General features: G+C 35.9%; 3 protein-coding genes across 7 annotated transcripts; all 3 read left to right on the forward strand.

The window, feature by feature from the left end:
• Positions 1–3,300: 3,300 nt before the first annotated feature.
• LOC147507853 (vesicle-associated membrane protein 711-like) lies at positions 3,301–6,445 on the forward strand. Its single transcript, XM_086600520.1, has 4 exons — positions 3,301–3,767; positions 5,496–5,686; positions 5,794–5,957; positions 6,124–6,445. Exons 1-4 carry the CDS (start codon positions 3,551–3,553, stop codon positions 6,212–6,214), a joined length of 663 nt encoding a protein of 220 aa, XP_086456646.1. The 5' UTR covers positions 3,301–3,550; the 3' UTR covers positions 6,215–6,445.
• A 692-nt stretch (positions 6,446–7,137) lies between these two features.
• LOC147507854 (uncharacterized) lies at positions 7,138–17,692 on the forward strand. 5 transcript variants are annotated; one of them, XM_086600513.1, is made up of 6 exons: positions 7,138–7,618; positions 11,297–11,446; positions 12,338–13,702; positions 14,992–15,112; positions 15,904–15,963; positions 16,067–17,692. In XM_086600513.1, exons 3-6 carry the CDS (start codon positions 12,411–12,413, stop codon positions 16,367–16,369), a joined length of 1,776 nt encoding a protein of 591 aa, XP_086456639.1. In that variant the 5' UTR covers positions 7,138–7,618; positions 11,297–11,446; positions 12,338–12,410; the 3' UTR covers positions 16,370–17,692. The 5 variants fall into 5 exon arrangements, with proteins under 5 accessions (XP_086456639.1, XP_086456640.1, XP_086456641.1 ...); XM_086600514.1 differs by having other exon boundaries at positions 11,333–11,446; XM_086600515.1 differs by lacking the exon at positions 11,297–11,446 and adding an exon at positions 15,258–15,294.
• Positions 17,693–18,669: 977 nt separating this feature from the next.
• LOC147507855 (GDSL esterase/lipase 5-like) lies at positions 18,670–20,449 on the forward strand. Its single transcript, XM_086600519.1, is given in 6 exon segments — positions 18,670–18,987; positions 19,087–19,205; positions 19,297–19,317; positions 19,319–19,528; positions 19,613–19,871; positions 20,071–20,449. Coding segments are annotated over 6 exon segments (1,161 nt in total). The 5' UTR covers positions 18,670–18,719; the 3' UTR covers positions 20,355–20,449.
• The last annotated feature ends 1,435 nt before the right edge of the window (positions 20,450–21,884 follow it).

Consider the following 21,884-nt stretch of genomic DNA (forward strand, 5'->3'; position numbering starts at 1 on the left):
TTATTTTTAAAAGCTTCGTGACAAAGTCACGGGCAATTTCTAGTATATTTACATATGACAACATAAATTTACATAGTTTTTTTTTAACCTATGTAAATTTACACAATATTTAATATTTTACGTATATACATTTGTATTTACATATGACAATGAACATTTACATGTAAAAATTTAAATTTACACAATATTTTTTCGCAATTGAAGAAGTCTGTAAAATTATATATATATATATATATATATATATATATATATATATATATATATATATATATATATATATATATAAATATAAATTTACATTGCTGACATTAGTCCTAGTTTTTGCCTTAAATCCGTAATTAAAATTGGTACTCGCTATGGGCACCTTCCATTTTGTGTTTGGCAGACTAAAAAAAAAAAAATTATTACAAATTTGCCATTGTCCTAAAAAAAACATATTTTATGTTGGGCACCCCCAACTACATCAAGAATAACTTGTTGCAACCTCCGATTGCCAGTAGACATCTAATCTTGTCTGATTCCCTTACATTCAAAGACTCCACACATTCTTCTTTGTCTTATGATATAAATGTATTTGTTTTAATTGAAAACAACTTTACCATTTAATTGAGGGGTGTTTTGGATCTCTTGTTTAAATGCCAGTAGACATCTAATCTTGTCTGATTCCCCCTCCTTTACAAAAATTGAACAACTAAATGAAAGGGTGAACAACAAAAGTAAAATAACAATAGATTTAAAAGCCATGTCGGCTTCAGCTACGTATTGGGCGTGTAATTGCCTCCCGCGAGTTGCGAGTTGGATGAGTCAAACCTGATCAAGATTAGAAACTGAATTTATATTATAAAACCATTCAATAATACGGAAGGACAATTTTAAGAATCAACACTGTACAGTAAACATATCTGTATTTAGGAGTGATAACAAAATTTACATAATTATCCCCATGTTGTCCACATGGCCAGTTAAAAGTTTCAACGGTTTGTTTAGTTTCTAATGAATATATACGAAACAAAATTAAAAAGATGTTGAATGGCCGAATTGATCTAATTAAAAAAATGTAAATTTAAATGTCTATTTGGCTAGGTCTCTTTTGCCCATTAAAACTAGAAACTAATTTGGAATAGCTTCGTATCATCGAAAAAAAACAAAATGGAATAGCTTCTGATAAAATTCAATTGATTGAATGTAATTGCAGAGTAAAAAAGATAGGGCGCCACTACAGTCTACACCACATGATCCAACACACCCAAACCTAAAAGTCACATACTATGTGGTCCACGTGGCAAAAAATAAAATAAAAAAATAATCGAAACAAAAAATACGCAGGTGTCATTTTCTCTCTTCTTTTACTCTATTTTCTTTCTTCTCGAAAGTTCAAAGTGTCCAAACACAGTTAGCTTCTCCCCATAACAAGCTTCTAACTTCTTTCTCCGGCCTCTTCATATCGTCATCTCCCTCTCTTAAAAATTTCGTAATGAAAAAGTATTTTCCCTCTTTCAAGGGTAAAACTCGTTTCTTGTACCATGGCCAGCAGGTTACTTGATCTGAGCAAAGCGTATGACTTCAACTGTACATGGAGGAAAATGTATTTGCATACCTAAGATATGATGATTTTGTTGAGTGTATTTGTAACCAATTCATGTAAATCGGGCCACTGGAATTTTTGAAAACGAGGTAATTTAACTTAATTTTATTTCGAAAAATATAAAGAGTGTGTATTTTTCCAACACACTTCAGTTTGGTTAATTTTACCATAAGTGGTGCAGCAATATAGTTGATTCAGCAAGTATTAATTTTTTAGAGGGAGATGGGGATATGAAGAGGAGAAAGAAGTTAGAAGCTTGGTGCACTTTGGGCTTTGGAGAGAATTGAAGGACCAACAAAGAAAGAGAAAAACACTTGCGTTGAAGCAAGCATACCTGATCAACTACAGTTCCAATCCTTTGTTATTGTACAAGCCACCTATGTGTAATCTGTTTAGAAGCAAGAGAAGAAGACCAGTTTTCATTGGTTTTTCCGGTTTCATTTGAAAATAAGTTTTTTTTTTGGAAAGGGGGTGTTTTTAGAAGCAAGAGAAGACCAGTTTTCATTGGTTTTTTCGGTTTCATTTGTGTTTTTTTTTTTGTGTGTGTGTGGGTATTGAATTCTATGTTGTGCCCAATATAATTATGTTGTGCCCAATATTTAATTAGGACTCCTAAAATTTAGGATAGACTTGAAAAAAACTGGAAAATTTAAGCTTGAGTATCGATGTTCTGGGTGGGGTCTGCTAGTGCCAACACAATTTAAGGTCGTAGGACTCCTAAAATTATAGGATAATACTATACTACAAAAAAATAAAGAAAAAACCATAATTCAAAAAAAAGTTGAAGGGCTATAAAACATCTTTGTTATAGTGACATAATTTACATTAGACTTAAGTATTTTAAACTCATTTACGGGCTTTTATTTTTCGACATTTAATCATTTTGTTCAAGCTCGGTCTTGCAAGAATTTGGACGCCCGCGGCCGCCTAGACCGATTTTTAGAACAGTGCTTGGTATTAGATAATTGTTCAAGCCCGGTCTTGCAAGAATTTGGATGGGCTGCCAAGACCTATCGCCCCAGAGGAATATGCCATGCCCTGTGCAGAATTGCTTTGGGCTTATTATTTGAAAAAATAAAAATTGCTTTGGGCTCGAGTTATGTACGTTTCTAGTTGCTGTCAAAATTTAAAAACATCCAAAAGGAAAAATCTAAAAGGGCAGGAGCACAGGACGAGAAAGTTGTTTAAAAAACTCCAACATACAAACAGTTAAGATTACGATTTTCAATACTCAATTCAAAACCTAAAGAAAAGCAATTTAAAATTAGGGAAATAATATAATTCCCCATTACATTTTCTCTGTAGCGGGCCTAAAAAACATTGCTCAATGTAGCCATGCAGGCCAACATTTCATTGGTGCCTCGGTGGCCATACTTCGTTTGTAGCACGCTGAGAGAACCTTGAACGGTCCCATCCGCCTTTCGATCACCGTGTTTTTAAAGTACAATAAGAAGACTGTGAAAACCAAGTACGATCCACATTCGTACAACGGTACAAGGTATAAACTAAATTCTGTCTTCCTGGTGTTGCAGTGTCTACTTGGATGACATCAAAGTTTGTGCATAGACAGATCAGAGATTCAGAACTAATATAATTTGTTTTTTTTGGTAAAGAACTAATATAATTTGTCAAATTTCAGTTTTAATAATAAAGAAGATTATCTAGCAAAACTTGAGTATTAGAAGAGTGCACGTACTCGCCTATACACGTGTAGCAGTCCAGTTGGAGTAGGAAGCTTTTGGAACTCCCAGAAGTATTCGATCAAAAATAACAATAATTTGAAGTCTTCCTCTTTCTCTCTGTCTTCCACAGCTCAACAAAGATAAAAAAAAAACATTCCCCTGTTTTCTAGATCCTCTTTTCTCTAAATTTAGCCAAACTGTCAAAACAATTCAAAGCCCAGAAACCCAATATGAAATCTTAATACTTTGGTAATACTGTGATCCATTGAGAGAGAGAGAGAATATGGCTATATTGTATGCTTTGGTTGCTAGAGGATCTGTTATATTAGCTGAATTTAGCGCCACGTCAACAAACGCAAGCGCGATAGCTAGACAGATATTGGAGAAGATACCTGGGAATGATGATAGTAATGTTTCGTATTCACAAGATCGGTTTATATTCCATGTTAAAAGAACTGATGGTCTTTCTGTTCTTTGTATGGCTGATGATGCTGCTGGAAGTAAGTTTCATTACTTCCCTTTTATATTTGTCTTATTTTTATCATTTTTTTATGAAATGTATGAATGAATGGTCTTAAATTTGATATGTTTTGTTGGATAAAGTTTTAAACTTTTTGTTGGATAAATAAAAAGCTGGGCATTTATTATTGTTATTTTTATTTAGAACTGATGAGTTTCTAGCCCAAGTAAAAAAAGAAAATGGTCTATCACTTAAAGCTGCTAATTCAATGTGAAAGTGCATAGTAGCTCCATTTTTTGTTCGAAGTTTTTAAAACTCCTCAAAAGCCTGAACTGTCAAGGAGTAGAAAGCTAATTACTTATCATCCCTAACATTGTGCCAAGGAGTGGATAGCTAATTACTTGACTTAGGATCCTAACATTCCACCACACTTCCGAAATTGATGTCCTTGTCAGCACACTCCTTCCACACTAACCCAATGCTAGTCCGTTTCACCTACCTATTAGTGTTCAATGACTTGGCACCATGCCCATACATAGTAATACAAAGCCTATTTAATATTGACTATAGGTTTGTAACTTGGAGGCAATGAGGATTTTTTTCGTATCATTGGAATTTTCAGGTGTTCAAGGGATTGTATTTCTATTATTTGACGTTTTCATAAGCGGCCGTGAAAGTGGATTTTTGACATCACTGGTGTGGATATGATCATGGCTGGTTAAGATATGAAAATGTTAATGTTCTCTTTGAATGAACTTATATTTATCTTTCCGTTGTTACCTACATTAGGAATACATAATCCACGTCTGTGAGATGCTATCAAGCTGGAATAGCAGATATGAGCTAAGTAATAAAAAGCTGAATACTGTGAAAATTTTAGAACAAGGAGAAAACCCCCAATGTCACAGAAATTCCACCATGTTTGAAAATTATGGGTAGAGTTACATGGACTAATCTCAATCCAAAGATACGTAGGCTTACATGAAAAAAAAACAGGAAGTATAAGGAGTTTCCATAAAAGTTAAACGTCTTGAGGGCAACGGCCTCGTACCCATGCCCTGCCTGGCACTTCCGTGCCAATCTACAATTTCTATGCTGGAAGTAGCCAGCAACATAGTTTGTAATACCTGGGGATATAATGGCCAAGATGTTAGGCCCTACATTCATTTAACCAAATACTGTGTTCTAGTTATTGCGTCAACATTGAAAAAGTCCAAAGGCATATTTGAGGCCGTTCCTCTTTATGAGACGAGGCGTTAAGGTGGTATGTGGCTTTTCGATTAGCAAATATAGCCTCTCTGCTTCCAGGGCAAAATCTCTGTACATCTGACTGTCCCCAGACCCCGAGAAGAAACTGTATATTTGAGTACGTGGAGGTGTTATGCAAGGTCTCTTTGACATTAATTTGGATGTTGCCATAATTTTGTTGGCACAAGAATGGCTGTTGTCATAGTTGTTATAAGCTTCAGAAGGCTTTTGAAAAACTGTAGGACAGTACGAGTATTGAATTCAACTCTTTTGTTGAATTAGTTAAGTGGGAAGTTGGATGGTTGATCTTGGTTTCTAGCTTTCATGGAGACGGGTTTTAGCTTAACGTACATAGGTTACCTTTTAGAAATAGGGGGAAATTGAATTAATTGGTTGTCATACCTGTGAAACTTGGCTAGGTCTCTGCACACACGTGTGTGTGTGTGTGTGTCAACTAAGATCAACTTCACTGTCCCTATCTGTCACAATTTGTAGCCTAACGTCTGTATGCTTTTTGCAGGGAGAATTCCTTTTGCCTTTCTCGAAGATATCCATGGAAGATTTGTGAAGACTTATGGCCGTGCTGTTCATACTGCTCTTGCTTATGGCATGAACGATGAGTTTTCGAGAATCTTGAGTCAGCAAATGGATTTCTACTCTAATGACCCCAATGCCGATAGATTAAACCGGTTGAAAGGTGAAATGAGTCAAGTAAGTTTTTGATGCATTCCATCCATTTTACTTGATACAGTTTTCATTTACTATTGGTTGTACTGAGTTCTAGTTTTCTCTAATGCCATGGTTGTATAACTTCATAGGTTCGCAATGTCATGATTGAGAATATTGATAAAGTTTTAGAGAGAGGAGATAGATTGGAATTGCTGGTTGATAAAACTTCTACAATGCAAGGAAACACATTTCGCTTTAGAAAGCAAACTCGACGATTCAAAAACTCTGTGTGGTGGAGAAATGTCAAGCTCACGTATGTACTCTAATCCCTAACCATTTTGATCTATTATACTCTCTCTCTTCCCCATCCATATACATTCCAAAGATATATATCTGACACGTTTGATGAGTGTGAATTATCATGTTAACTCTCATGCCACCACTTTCTAAGGCTTATTCTCACTTGTTTTTATTTACAGAGTCGCAGCAATAGTCCTCCTCTTGATCATTATATATGTGGTGCTCGCTTTTGTATGTCATGGGCCTTTGCTCCCTTCCTGCAGACCGTGAACAATTACCATTGGTGTTGATTTAGACATGCTTGCTTTGGGGTGGAGGTGGTGTGTATCATTTTAAAAGTTATTGTGTTGTGTGCTATTCCAAGTCTTGATTAAATATGACATATTCGGGAAGTATTCCTTTCTTGGCCCTTCTCTTTCCCCTTATCTTATAACTTATCTTTTGTTGTCGGCTTGACGACTTTTTTAAAGTTTTTACTCAATATGTTTGTTTCCCTTGGTTTGTTGCACAATGGCTTCTGGATGTACTTTTCAGGTAATTGTTTTTTTGATCGGTTAAATTAGTATGGGTCGTAGATGATGTTGTCAGTGTGAATAAACCCAAGGGTAGAATTCATCTGGTCTAGAAGAAATCATTTCTAGAAGAAATCTTTAACTATTAACTACTGTACTTTCCATTATAGTTGGAGAAAGTTTGGCACCGAATTACAAGATCCAGATGTGTTCAATTGAGTGGTGTTTACTTTAAGTGTGCGCCAGATTTTATGTATACTTGCATCCAGCTTACCAAAATGCTGGTATTGGCAATTTGAAAATGAGTTAGGCCCCAGATCTGCATGTGTAGTGGTTGACTGGTTGCATGCGAGATCCACTAATTCTGGTTCCTGTGTGTAAGAAACATACTGAAATTTACCAATTAAAACTCTGTTCTGGCCAGGCATGCAATATGATAATAGGGAGCACCACTCCATGCAATAAATATACAGGCTGGTAGTCTGAGATCTCTTTATGGTGCATCAGACTGCACTTGCAATGATGCAAGTGATTAGTAGTTGACAGATCTCAGCATGATGAATCAGGTGAGGTAACTGGGATTTGAGATTTGGAGCTGGAGCAACTTCCAAATTCTAGCAGGCTGTGGACGCAGACATCACTTTGAGAGGAAGTCCAGGTACTTAAAACAGAAATCAAACAAGAGAAAAATAATATCTCAGCGCGCGATCAACACAGAATTGGGTTCTAGTTACTTTTCCATAATTTTTTTTGAAATTGAGCCTAGAACGGCTACAAGGGCAGAAAATCAGCACTCAACATTTGTACGATAGTACTATACACGAACAAACATTGTCAGCAACTCAGAACGACATTCAAAATGCCACGTCCCCAATATATCTAGCAGCTTTTGCCTCATCATCACTTTCACTTTTCACTTTTCACTTTTCAAGGACATTAAAAACCTCGAACAGTACAGATTCCCTCTTTTATTAACAGAAAAAGGGGACGCCAAAGACTGCTGTGTGTGTTTTTTTTTTCAAATGATACCAAACCCAAATAAGTAAATAAATAAAAAATCTAGGGTTTCTCTTCGGTTTTCTCTCTCAATTGGGATTTCAGCTGGAAGAAAAAAGAAGAAGAAAACGGGAAATTTCTGAGGAGTCTATTGCTTTCAATCAAGGTAATTTACAACAATCCAACTTTCCCTCTCTTCATTTCAATTTGACCTGAAATACTACTGTATGTGTGTTTTGGGTATATATATATAGAGAGAGAGAGTAATTACCATGATTTACTATAGGCTTTAGTAAACGATCATATGTGGCTGGGAAATTGATAAATGTACCTTGTTTGATGATTTTTTTTTTAAAAGATTTGTGCATTACCATCTTAAGCTTTGGAGCATTATTTAACTCAATAACCAATTGGCAACGAGTAGAGCGGGTTAGATATTTAACATGGACATGGGGTCACTGTAGATTTGCAGTTTGAAACGTTTTGTTCTAGTGACAGCCGAATTTGATAGTAATGTATGCATATTTTTATATGTTTGAAATACTCCCAAGCACTTTTCAACAGATGCAAATTTTAAAACCATTTAACTTTGGAGCCAAATCCATATGGTACTTCCAAGTTCTAATATTGAAACTATAGGACATATTAGTCTTACATTGGGGATTTAACTTCTTGGATCATAATATGTAAGACCTGGGACCACTGGACTTATTGCTGATTGGTTTTTGAGTTGGATGCTCCAATTTTAAGAGAAGAAGTCTGTCGCTTAGCGACTTTGTTTGCCAGAAGTAATGTATGTGTAGTTTATGTAATTTGCAAGAGCTCAATTTACAATGCAGTGTTCATATTCAACGTCCTATCTGGTGTCCATGATACTCTGTGTTGTAATTTGTGATTTTTTTATTTTTTTATTTATCTATTATTTTTTTCTTACTGGGAAATGAACTCATCCCGAAAACACCATCTATGCTCTTTGTGAACCTCAAGTTAGCATGTTAGCTAATGATGGTCAATTTGTTTGATAATACACTGAAGCACTTCTGTAGTTCTATGGAAGAAAGACCATAGACAGATGTAGACAAGAAGGCACACAGACCAGTCACCAATTAGCTAACCAACAATGAACACAGTTGTGAAACTCAACAGGAAGATATCAGGAAATTTTGTGATTAACATTCTCACCAGTTTTGATTTGAAACAGGCACTCCCATGGTGAGTAAGATTTAGGTAACTAGTAAGATAGTCTGAAAAGCATAAATGGATATTTGGGACTATGAAGCACGGATACTTCAGCAGAGCCGCAGAGGCAAAGAGTCTGTATCGGACACCGATGCCCACGGATACGCCTTGGACAGGTGTCGGATATTCCATTTAGAGTATCCCATTTATTTAATACATTTTATAATTTAGGACACCCTTGGGACATGCTGGGGACACGTTTGGGATTTGCCTGTGACATACCACATGGTTTTTTCTTTAGTTTTTTTTTATGCAATAAAAGATTAAAACAAAACAGGAACCATATAGGGTTTTATTCAGTCATGAAAACAAACTCCTGTCTCCACTCTCCTTCATCTCCTGATTCCTGACTTGCTGTCCTTTATCACTAAACACCATCAACGTGTCTCCATCTCTCATCTTGTTAGGTCTTCAATATGTCTCCTTTCTCTCATTTTTCTGACCTTCTATCTCATCCGTATTTTCTGAAAATGTCATTTTTTCAAATTATATAAATATATTTACAATTTTTTATTAACCGTGTCCTTCACGTACCCATATCCTTATTTTCTGAAAATTGCCGTATCCGCGTGTCCATGTCAGGATCCATGTCACTTGTCAGAGTCCGTGCTTCATAGATTTGGGACACAAACTCTTACAACCTTTATTACCTTTATCACACACAACAATAGAGGCAGAATCCTATGTGAACTTTATGAAGCACAGGGGTGACCAGATCAATGAGCTGACTTAACCATTTTGCACTGAAGGGAAAATTTCTAAAAGTACTGTGTTAAAACAAAGGAGCTCCAGTCAGATATATGACATAACCTTGCAATATGAAGCTTCACATGAAATATTTTTCATATTAAGTTGAACTTTTGAACAGGAGCAATACTATTTCCTATATCAGTGCTTTCGAAAAATCTTCCCTACCTTTCCAAAGTCAATTAATTGCTTTATAAGGATTGGCTTACTAATACTAGTCTTCCATTGTTTCGATTTGAGAAGCCTTCTCTACATCATAGTTCTGGACAAGCAGTTTAACATTGTTGATTTTGCTAATTATAAAAGAACAGGAAAATCAGATAAAGCCGAGACCATATGTTTGGCCACCATATGTCTCTAATCTAATGTAAGACTTGTCCTTGCTGCTAAACTGTAGCTGTTAATTTGTAGTCAAATATAGCAATTACTACTAAAATTATACTTTACAGGTCCAAAAAATAAAAAATAAAAAATACTAAACATGTATGGCAACTGATCATCATATACTTCAAGTATAGTGGACTATTCTGTATGAATACTGAATATCATTTACTGACTTAAACACTGTTGCCAAGCAAATACATACATTCAAACTTGAAATGCAATGAAGAAAACAAGAAGAATCTGATCAGAAAGTAAATGTGTTAACATTACTTCCAAATCAGTCTTCAGGCAAGAAAGAACCGCAAAAAAATAAAATAAAATAAAAATAAATGCAGCTGCAGGATCCGGCATATATTAATATCTTAAAGCTGCAACCAAATTCATCATCTTCAAAGCAACATGGTTGCAGCAGTGGACTTGATGTCAAACAAGGTTGCCTTCTTAATGCTTGTCTACCAAGCAACATATTTTGTGAACAAAAGTTACCAATGAATATATGAATGGCAGATAAAGTAGAGTTTCATTGAATGAATAGAGTTGGTCATGAAAACCTACTAATAAAAGAAGCAAATAGAAATCAAGACAACCAAGCAAAACCCTCTCTACAAGAAACCCTTGCTGAACATCCCAAAAAATAATCAAGGCCCAACTAGTGCTTCACGGGATTATCCTAAGGAATTTGTTCTGATGATATGGTATACCACACCCATAAAAAAAATAAGGAAAATAACATTCTAGTAGGAATTTTTGAACTCCCAAATGAAAGAAATTTGAAAATTAGAGATCAGCAAATTATTGTTGGGAGTTGAGAACAGTATAAGAACTGCAAAAACAAAAGAAGAATGAAGTACATTTGTAGAATTTAAATATAAAAAAGAAACAATACAAACTAAATTCGTAGAATTTTTTACTCCATTAGATTGAAAAAACAATATTTGTTGTCACAAAATAAAGGTTATTAGTAACTATAATTTGCAACAGATCTTTGTTATATTTCCAATATTTGATTAAGATGACATCTGACATCCCATCTGAACTGGTGTACTCTCACTAGGAAGTCTATGAAAAGTAGTTGTATTTTATCCAACTCCAGATCAAGATGAAGCATATCATTCTCAGAACCTGAAATCAATTGTTTTGGAGTATAGATTTCCTTCTGTTAGATGTCATTTTAGGAACTGACTGCTGCCTCATGCATGTCCTACATCACTGGATATTGACTTATAAGGACGACTGAAAAGTACCAAACCAATATTATATAAGGTTAATGTGGTAGTTCATCTTACCTTAAATGCCAATTGCAATGAGTATTATGAAGCGCGTCTACGATGTAGAACTTTAAAAACCTAAACACAACTACAACTTAAAAGATCAATGTGGGATCTCTAAGAAATTTTATTGCGTATTATGTTTTGGCTGATCCACATGTTATGGTGATTGATAAGAGATTAATTTTCATAAACTTGTTTCGCAGAGAAAGCAGCTAAATATTTGCAATATATGTTCACAGTGAAAATGCATGAACAGAGATGATATCTCAATACTAGCAGTTGTATATTCTGAAGACCTATATTCATTCTGAGATTTTGAACCAAAGAAAGAATTGTAAAAACTCAAATTGGGGGTACTTATGTAGTATAAATAGTCTGCTTTATTTATTTATTTATTTATTATTATTATTATTATTATTGTTATTGTTGTTGTTGTTGTTGCTGTTGTTGTTGTTGTTTGGTTTTTGTTTGTGATAGATAAATATTATGATTTGCTGGTATGTTTGATTATAATGCATCACTTAAAATTGGTTAAATAGTATGTATTCCAAATGAATTAGCATCTATATTAGAATGAAAGAAAATATATATCAAAGGCATTCTCATGAAATCAGAAACACCCTCGCAAGAAGTATTATTGGGAAAAAGCATCAGGACCAGATGCGTTCTCTCCACCATGACTATTTAGGAGCACCAAGGATCTCCTTTTAAAAGTTTCTCAATCCTTTTAATAGGATGCTGCAATTTCTTGTCACATATATACACACACACAAAAATATATATATATATATATATATATATATATATATATATATATATATATATATATATATATTTTTTTTTTCTCTTCAACCATCACCCAAGAGTATGGGATTGTTGTTTCTTTCTTTTGAATTCTGAATATATCTATTATTCTATTGCAACAACAATAAGTGTTTATCGTAGAGGTAATGTGGATATATGAAGCGTAATAAATTGTAATTGGGGTAAGATGGATCATATAAGGAGCCTTTAGTCCATTGAGTTCCTAGCGTAGTATGATTATGTGTAGACAGAGCTTTAGCTGCTTCATAGTGTGAAATATGGTACTATTTCATATTTGGCCGGTCTTGCGTATTACTAGTCTTCGTTAAACCAGGTGGAATCTCTGATTATGTTTTCGATGTGTTTGAGCTCTTTTATAATACCTACTTGGTGGAAGTTCTCTCTTTTCACTTTTTTTCCCGATCCCAATTGTTGTTCAGGTTGTAAATGTTCTCCTTGTAGAACTATGGTTTGATATGCTTATAGAGGCCCACAGAGAATCAGCCTGACTGAATGTGGCACCAAAAGCAGAACAATGAGATGTTTTCAAGTCGGGTGATGGGTCCTTTGCAGTATAATGATCCCCATGATGGAAACAGTAAATTACCAGCTCCCTCTGGTGTTTCTGACAGGGACTTTCTGGCTGAGTCGTCCAGAAAAAGGAAAGCGGAAGCCATGGATTATGCTGGCAATGCCACACCTGATGTCATTTATCAGTCAGTTATAGAAAATTGTTGGCCTAATGAGTCAAATCAACCCCATAGATTTGGTGATTTTGCAAGAATGAATGAGCCAGGGAATGCTATGAGAAGGTTCTCAAATCAAACTCCGTCGTCAGAATCTGGCGTGAAGGTATTTCAATCAGAAAGAGACCAATCTCAGGGTGTAAATAGTTATTCACTGAATTTACAGATTAATGACGAGAAAATGATCGATTCACATTCAAGTACACAACCACAAGCTTTCCATCAGATAGGGCGTTCAGCTTTACTCAGACCACCGGTTCGTATGATCCCTACCTTATCTGGTCCACAATCCATATCTTATAACATCTTCAGCCAGATTGAAGCACATATGCATCCTTATCGTGATCCAAATGATACAAGTGTGGAAAAGGCTTTCTCAGGTCTTGGTAAGGATAGCATGAACTTTGGGAACACAAATCATATTCCAAATGACAATTCATTACTAGATTTTCGTATGAAGTCTTCTGATCTTTCAAGTTCTTTGGAGGTCTCACAGCCCAACGATGAGGTATTTAAACATGATGTAAATTTGGATAGGGGAACCTGCATTGATGATGTCTTAAAAAACGGGCCTGCCATTGATATGAAACAACGTGGTCAAGCTTTAGAAGTTGAAAAAAGTACAGGTGTCTCAATAATAAGCAGCTCTTTGGGAAGTGCTTGTGCTGAAGAAAATAAAACTGAACAATTTATTCGAAGTTACAACTCTGAGGTGAGAACCGGTAGTCCTATTAATCGTGGTGCGAGTTCTCAAATGAAACTCAATAATCATAATGGTGGAGATAGTGATAGCCAGATTATGGAAAGAAAAGAAGGCTCACATGTAGAGAATGAAAATCATTCCTTAAGGAAGGACATTTTGCCCAAAAATGCTGACACCCCAACTCAAGTTCTCACTGGGCATGGACATGGAGATGATTTACAACTTGTTTCTCACAATCTGGATGGAAACAGTAAGTCACTTGCAGAAAAAGTAAATTCAATCACTGAAAAGCTCTGGGATGGGTCCCTTCAATTGAGTGCGTCTGTGACTGTATCAGCAGTTTCATTCTTTAAAAGGTTTCATCTCTAATACACCATATACAATGTTTTGTACACTTCATATTGAACTGAATCTGATGTTGTATGCTTGTATGTTGTTGTTCTTGCTCAAATTCTCAAATATTACACAGAATTGATTCCCGAGAGAAATTTCATTTGTGGAATCGAGATTTGAAATTAGTATTTGTAGACCGCACCTTTTCAAATCACACCATAAAACGAATAAGAAGAAAGATTCGCACATCTCTTCCATTTGTGATTACTTACTTCAAACGAATATTTAGCAGGGAATGTATTAAACACAACGAACCTAGTGCTTGACATACTTACGATGTATACTGTTATTTATTTTCCTATTCATCTATTGAAACAGTTCTTTATAGGAAAAAATAATTATTTTTGATTTTTTGTTAGTATTATCTTGTGATTACTTACTCCCAGAGTTCTGAGTTGTATTGTAATGGATGGTTGTAATTATGTAAATTTTATTCTTGTTCAGTTACCTGGCCGCAACTAATTCAAGGACCCCTCCTCAGACGCGATAATTCCTTCTAAATATTTTCTAGATATAAAAATATGTGTGAGTCATAATAACTTTGTACCAGCCAAAAATAAAATTTGAAGGCACTTTCTATTCTAAGGAACATATGACTTGTCACTTGTTTATGCGTAAAATTTGAAAAAAGGTAATTTCCTAGCAAGAAGGACTAAGAGAAGATCAACAGGTAGTTTGTATCCCCCTTGAGAAGTGTGGAGTCCGGTTCTAATGATTTTCAAATCAATTAAATTTCATGATAGAAATTCCCTGCCTGAACTGTGGAGTCCGGTAGTTATCTTCTTATGCTTCTGCATTGTAGGATATCTCATCCTATTGTTTTCTTGTTTAGACATATCAAGGGGGGGGGGAAAAAAAAAATCTTTGGATGATTCTTACTACATCTGATATACTTGGCATGCTTAATTCTGTATGAAATTACTTTTATCTGAGCGAATTCAAATGTGTTTATGCGGTTATATGAACTCCACCAATAACACACTAGTACAATCCAAAAAACGCCACGACTAAAAATAGTGATCAAAGGCTGATTTTTGGTGAAGATTATCTCCCTACAATAGTTGTCTGCAATATGTATCTGTTCAGTTTTCTTTCATTTCGAAACAACTTTTGATGGTGTGAAGTTCTTTTGGTGTCTACATAAGTTGGAGTTAATGGTCACCTGTATTATATTGTGGTTCAAAGAAATTCGAAAACCAAATTAGAAGAAGGTTTTTCATATCCTGTTTTATGTTGCGGTATATTTATGCAGTGGTGAGAAAGCTCCAGATGTCAAGTGGTCTAAATCCATTGTAGTAAAAGGGAAAGTGAGATTAGAGGCATTTGAAAAATTTATTCAAGAGCTTCCTCGTTCACGCAGCCGTGGATTAATGGTTAGTTTTCTTATAAACTTTCATAATGTCATAATTAAGTAGGTATTATTATGTAATAAAGCACTATTTACTTTTTCTTATTAAAGCCACAAATTGTGTACCTTGGTGGTGGAAAATGATAGATATTGACATTACTAAGTAATAGCAGGTGAACTGCAACCATTCGACTGTAATCGATTCAGGTGAACATCTCCTATAAATTTTCTTGGAAATGATGTTTCTTTGGTGTTTCATATGTATTTACTTTAAAATTTTGCTGGAAGCCTAGAACCCTTGTTCTGAGATATCCTACAATGCAGAAGAATGAGCTTTCTTATCGAATTGGTAAATGGTGAAACTGACTGATCATAAAATACAATGGTGAATATCTCTGTTTGCAAAATACATGTAAACCAGTTCTATTATATCAAGACAGGCAGAGAAGTTTCTCAGTCCTTATGTTGTTATCATTAATTCTGCTGAAATAACATGAAATCGAATCTAGAAAAGACGGTGATTAATCTTTTCACATTTTGATGGAAACTCTTACAACCCTTTTTCGAGTTACTTTCGATAGTGTCCTAAACCACCATATTGATTTTTTTAAATCAGGAATTCTCATGTATTTTTTGTAAGAAAATCTTTTATCGTACTGTTCTCGAAGTCTTTGTATGAATGAAAGTCTACTTACTTTGTAATTTGCCTCTATTGCAGTCTCAGATGCATAAAAATGTCATTTCTGTTGCATATGCTTGTATAGTTCCTCTGTTGGCCAACATATCATGTTGTTTTGAGATTATCATTTTCTTCAGGTGATATCACTTTGTTGGAAAGTCGGGTCTTCTAAAACTGCGCTCTCGGGCATGAAAGAGGTGAGAGTAAGACCAGAAGAGAATAAAATTATATTGGCAAGAGCATTACACATTAGTGGTTGATGAATTATTGTTTGTGACATGTTACTGGCTCAACTTACAGGTTGCAAAGGGATATAAAGAAGAGGAAAAAGTAGGGTTTGCTCAACCGTCACGGGGTATAGATCTTTATGTTTGTCCTCGCAGTGACATTATAATTACAATCCTTGCAAAGTATGGTTTCTTTAAGGGCATGGCAGCACTGGAAGGTGACCAAGATTCATTAATTGGTTGTGTTGTGTGTATGGAGGAATCACCCATCTTCATATTCAGATACAAAGAGGAACAAGAACAAGATTTCTCCCTCACCAGAGCAGCCTCTCAACTTGACTTCCAACCCCGTGATCCCATTAACTGCAAAAGATAATACTCCAACTATACATCTGGGTGAAAACTCTAGCCCACTTAGTTCAAAAGTTTCTTCTGCACCTCTTGATATTCCAGTAAGCAAGGGTACAGAAAACAGACCTGTTTCTGGTGATGATGACAATAATGAGGATGAAGATCTTCCCGAATTTGATTTTGGTAATTCTTGTGCTGTTTCTCAGCATGGGGTCAGCAAATCTCCAGTACCAAGTAGTAGCACTCATGTTTCAAATGCTGTCCCATTGGAAATGAAAGTTTCTGCTGAAGGAGTACAGCCGATGGGAATTGCCAACCAACAAAGATCGCAGGCAATGACATTTTCAGTTGTATCAGGTGCCAGTCCCTCAAAAGGTTTTGGTGAAGGGTTATCCCTTCGTCCGGCGCTCTCGTACTCTGATGAAAAGCTTTTGGCCCAAGGCAAGGAGCCGTCAGTTCAACCTGTTGTTGGCAATCCAGCTCCCAGCATAGCATTACCAGCCCCAAACAATCTTTGGGATGATGGTGATGACATGCCTGAGTGGTGTCCTCCAAATCTGTGCCACCAGAGTCGACCAGCAACTATGTCAACCACACGGCCCTCCATTCCTTGCACTCCATCTTCAGTTATCAACCCAAAATCAGAAAACAAATTACCAGGTCAACCACCAACAATGGCAACCACGATGCCTGCTGTTCCATATATATCGCCTCCAGTTTTCAATCACAACTCAGGATACATTCGACCAGGTCTACCACCAAGAATGGCAACTACGAGGCCATCCTTCACATATATGCTATCACCAGTTCCTCGAAAGTTAGAACACATGCTACCAGGTCCACCTCCACTCCCACCTCTTCCCCCACCTCCACCTCCTCTAGTGTTTGTTCGTCCACAATTTCAAAACCAAGGATTATCTCATGGTTATCAGAGCTCCAAAATCATCAGTACGAAGCCAGCACAAATTGGATCAGTTGATGGGCTTGCTCATGTTGGTCTAAGGTCTTCAATGGGATTCACATCTAACTCAAATTTGAGACCTCAAGTCAACAGGTTTGATATGAAACCACCTATTAGGCCAGCGGGTTGGAGTGGTTGGAGACCTTGACATCCAAAATGCAAAAATTGAGGATACAGGTTGAGGGAAATGTTCTTTAATGGTGTCACAACATGTGGTACAAATTATGCTTCTGCAAAGACATGTAGCTTGCATAGGATAAAGTCCTTGTTCAAGTGAATTTCCAGTGTAAATAAACATGCAGGTTAGAGATTTAGAATTCTGAGTTGGTTTTATATGTTTGTAGACAGTTGGCGGTGTATATAATCTTGATGTCAGTTGTACCAAAATCTGTTACAAGTGACAAAATTGACAGTAGTCAATCTGTTGTGCGTTGAGAGCAACTGGAAATTGCAAAATGATAGTGCTCTGAGCAGTTTATCAGATCTTCGAAGTTTAAGGGATGGACCGCTTGTTGATTCCAGATTTGATCCAAGAAAGAAAGATTAAAAGGAGTTATGCTGCCGCGCCTGCTCCTCTTGAAAATTTGAACAAAGAAGACTAGGTTTGGAGTTTCTCATTTTCTGTTTCTCAAGTAACTTGCAGATCTCATTATCGAAGGAAAGATCATTGATGAGTGATGAGTCTCTAAATGACTCTGGAGGATCCGGACTAACATTAGTAATATCTGTGATTCTATGATGATGTACATGTACTGTGGGCGCAGTTTGGAAGGTCACCTGAGCAAGTTTTTAAGTTTACGTAAGTTATTACGGGAAACACACACACACACGTACACGCACACAACTGTGTTTGTTACTATGTGTGTAAGGTTGGTGATATAGAAGCTAATTAAGCAAAAGTATCTCGGGGTCAAAATAGAGGTGTTCGAGGGTTTTGACTGTGCCTTGGTCGGTGGCATCTCTGTTGAAGTTGATGAGAATTCAATTTATACAAAGAAAATTTGATTGAATCTAGTACCGATAGCCTGAATTTATGACAGGAAATGACCACACTGGCCGAGCCATTCAAAGGCCGTAACCAAATTCAAGTTAGTAAGATGTTGGCTTTCGTTTTGTACCAAACGGGTGAGAGCAGACTCTTTTGGTGCGGCAGAGGGCAGCATTTTTTCTCTTCTTTGAGCTTTTCAAATGTACCGACCCAGTCACCCAGTGACCTGCAAGAAGCATATAAATCGTACATATATTTCCATTTGGGTACTTCCAAAATATTATATCAGTTTCAATCTAGTATTCAAATTTTTATAACTCCAATTATTTTTATACATAGATCACGTCGAAAGAATCGCCAATAAAACCACGGAAGTGCACAACAAAAGATAGGCAATTGACTAACTGCTAGCTAGTACTAACGAAAATGTTGATACACCATTTTGATTTCCTCATTACTCTTCTCATTCTCTTGTCATTTAATTTAACATGTAACACTGCAAGTCCACTCAACAAAATTACTAGTAGTAGTGCATTCTTCATCTTTGGCGACTCTTCCGTTGATCCTGGCAACAACAATTACATCAACACCATTCCAGAAAATCGCGCAAATTATGAACCATATGGGCAAAATGGTTTCTTCCAGGAACCAACTGGACGCTTCTCTGATGGTCGTGTTGTTGTAGATTATATTGGTACTAACAAGTTTCATATTTCCATGACTATCTCGTAGGCTAGCTAGTTTTTTTATTTATTGAACTGAAGTTGTAATTAGTAACTGATTCATGATGCAGCTGAATATGCAAATCTACCAATAATTCCCCCATTTTTACTACCTTCTGCTGAATTCACGCACGGAGCCAACTTCGCTTCTGGGGGAGCTGGTATTCTGTCTGAGACCAATCGAGGAGTCGTAGTTTTTTTTTTTTTTTATTACGCGCCTAGTTTCGTTGTTATAGAATTTGTCCGTTATTTGAGTATTTGGACTTTGTCAATGTTTTTAGGTGATTGATCTTAAAACGCAGCTTAAAAAACTTTGAAGAGGTGCAGAAAACATTGAGAGAAAATTTGGGTGATGAGAAAACAAATGAGTTGATATCAGAAGCTGTTTATTTCTTTAGTATAGGAAGCAACGACTATATGGGCGGTTATTTAGGCAATCCTGTAATGCAACAAAACTATCTTCCTGAAGAATATGTTGGGATGGTAATTGGGAACTTGACGAATGCCATCCAAGTAAGTCGGTGATCAGTACTGTCTTTGATTTTATTTCTTTTATTGAATAAAGGTGTTCGTAATGTGTAGCTTGTGTTTATGCAGGTGCTATATGAGAAAGGAGGTAGAAAATTTGGCTTTATTAGTTTGCCCCCTTTAGGATGTTTACCAGCGCTTAGAGCCTTGAACACTAAGGACAACGAAGATGGTTGCTTTCAAGACGCTTGTGCACTTGGTCTAGCCCATAATAATGCACTGTCAGCTGTTCTTACAAGTTTAGAACATATATTCAAAGGGTTCAAATATTGCAACTCCAATTTTTACAACTGGCTCAACAATATTATACAGAATCCCTCTTTGTTTGGTATGTTCACCATCTCTCTTGATCTCTTGTATCTCAGAGTCGTAAATTATACATCAGCTGTTTTAACATACGCATTGTATATACACACCGTAACAACACTAATTCGGAGGTTTTAGAGTTTCTTCAAGTATGAAGTATCTAATGTACCATTACAAGGTAATGTATATCATGATTCATGGATACATTTTGCTGTTGATAGGGTTCAAGGATGGAGTAAATGCTTGTTGTGGGACAGGACCCTTTGGGGGTATTTTCAGTTGTGGAGGGACCAAAGCAGTAGTTGAGTACCAGGTATGCGAGAATGCTGATGGGCATGTATGGTGGGATTCATTTCATCCAACTGAAAAGATTCATAAAGAATTCGCGAAGGCACTTTGGAATAGTAACTCCGTACAACCATACAACTTAGAAGACCTGTTCTTCGACAGGGAGAAAAGTACCATTGGAGATATAGTAGATGATCAAGAGGCAATGCAGTATTAGTTCATTTACTGCGCATGCGTACTTAACTTGCAATCTAGTCATCATTTTAGTTTATTGTCCATAATAATCTTTGCTACTGGCGAAACTTTTTCCAACTGCTTTTTGGGGGTCCTGAAACACCATTTCACCTTGGCCTCAAGAGTCCAAAGTGCAACTAAATGAATTAAATTCACCTTATATACGTACTTAATTTTTTCAAGAACTCAAAAATATATCTACTATGAGTAGACCTAATTACATTAGTTGCCCCCAAGAATTCGTGGATTATATGAATCCTTGGCGATGACCTAACGGAACAGGAACAGGAACAGGAACAGGAACAGGACCAGCTATGATGTTTATGAGTTTTATACACCATTGATATGACAAAGGACAACATTTGCCGATTGTGTTTTCAGTTCAGATCACACTTATCCTCCTTGGCTCCTTTGACTAATTTATGAATCTCTATCCAGTTGCTGGCCGATCTAAACTGTTGTGATCGTTGTTTTCCCCATCCATGTCTCTTTAAGAATTATATTTCACTTCTTTTATACGTGAAAATCTTTGGTATGATACAAAATGTAAATGCAATAACCCCGGCCGCCTCATTAACTTGTTAAGGATTATCGGCTACAAGTTTGGATGGCTAACAGATTCCATATACATTAGCTTCTTGGTTTTCTCACCATTTTACTTAATTGCTTAAACTTATTATCCATATACATTAGCTTCTTGGTTTTCTCACCATTTTACTTAATTGCTTAAACTTATTATCGTGTTATAAAAATGGTATGTAACTGTTGGAACCACACTTCAACAATGAAAAAATTGAACAAAACAAAAATTTATAGATAACAGTATGAATAAAGAAGATAATGGTTTATAGAATAAAACAAACAACAATAAAAGAAATTACTCTTGATGATTGAGGATTGTAAGTGCAAATGTCCTAAAGGCAATTTCACCCATGTCCGAAAGTGCTCACAATTCTTCAAGTGTCGTCTTCTCAAAATACAACAATCAATTACTTCGAAATCATAGCACCACAATTTTGAAACCCTAGCGAATATTTTAATAGATTTTTGTACTCTTAATGAAAAATTCAGAAAATCAAAATGAATTAAAAGATGATGATGATTTTTAAGTCTTTCTATTGGATTTTGAGATCTTTCTCTTCATTTGGAATGAACAAGACAAGGCTTTAGATAAAACGAAAGTGTCTTCAAACAGCCACCATATTTGTTCCAAGAGTCACTTTGTCTCTTCAAGCATGTCTTTCTACTATAGTTAGAGTTTTATAACAGACAGAAAAGAGAATCACAATTATCAATAAAGTAAACGTCAGTAACTTCTTGATAACTGTCTATGACATCCCAAAATAAAAACTAAGTCCTAACCATACAAATCCAAGTCCAAGTCCAATACCCCCAAGGCCCCGCCTTAATCATAGACGACCATAGAATATTTAATATATTCCTATGTCTATTTTGTTAGGGAGTGGGTTTGAACCTTCCATATCCATCTTGGAGTCCAAAATGTGAAATCCTA

The sequence above is a fragment of the Coptis chinensis genome, chromosome 3, assembly GCF_015680905.1.
Source record: "Coptis chinensis isolate HL-2020 chromosome 3, ASM1568090v1, whole genome shotgun sequence".
In the NCBI taxonomy this organism is placed as follows: Eukaryota; Viridiplantae; Streptophyta; class Magnoliopsida; order Ranunculales; family Ranunculaceae; genus Coptis; species Coptis chinensis.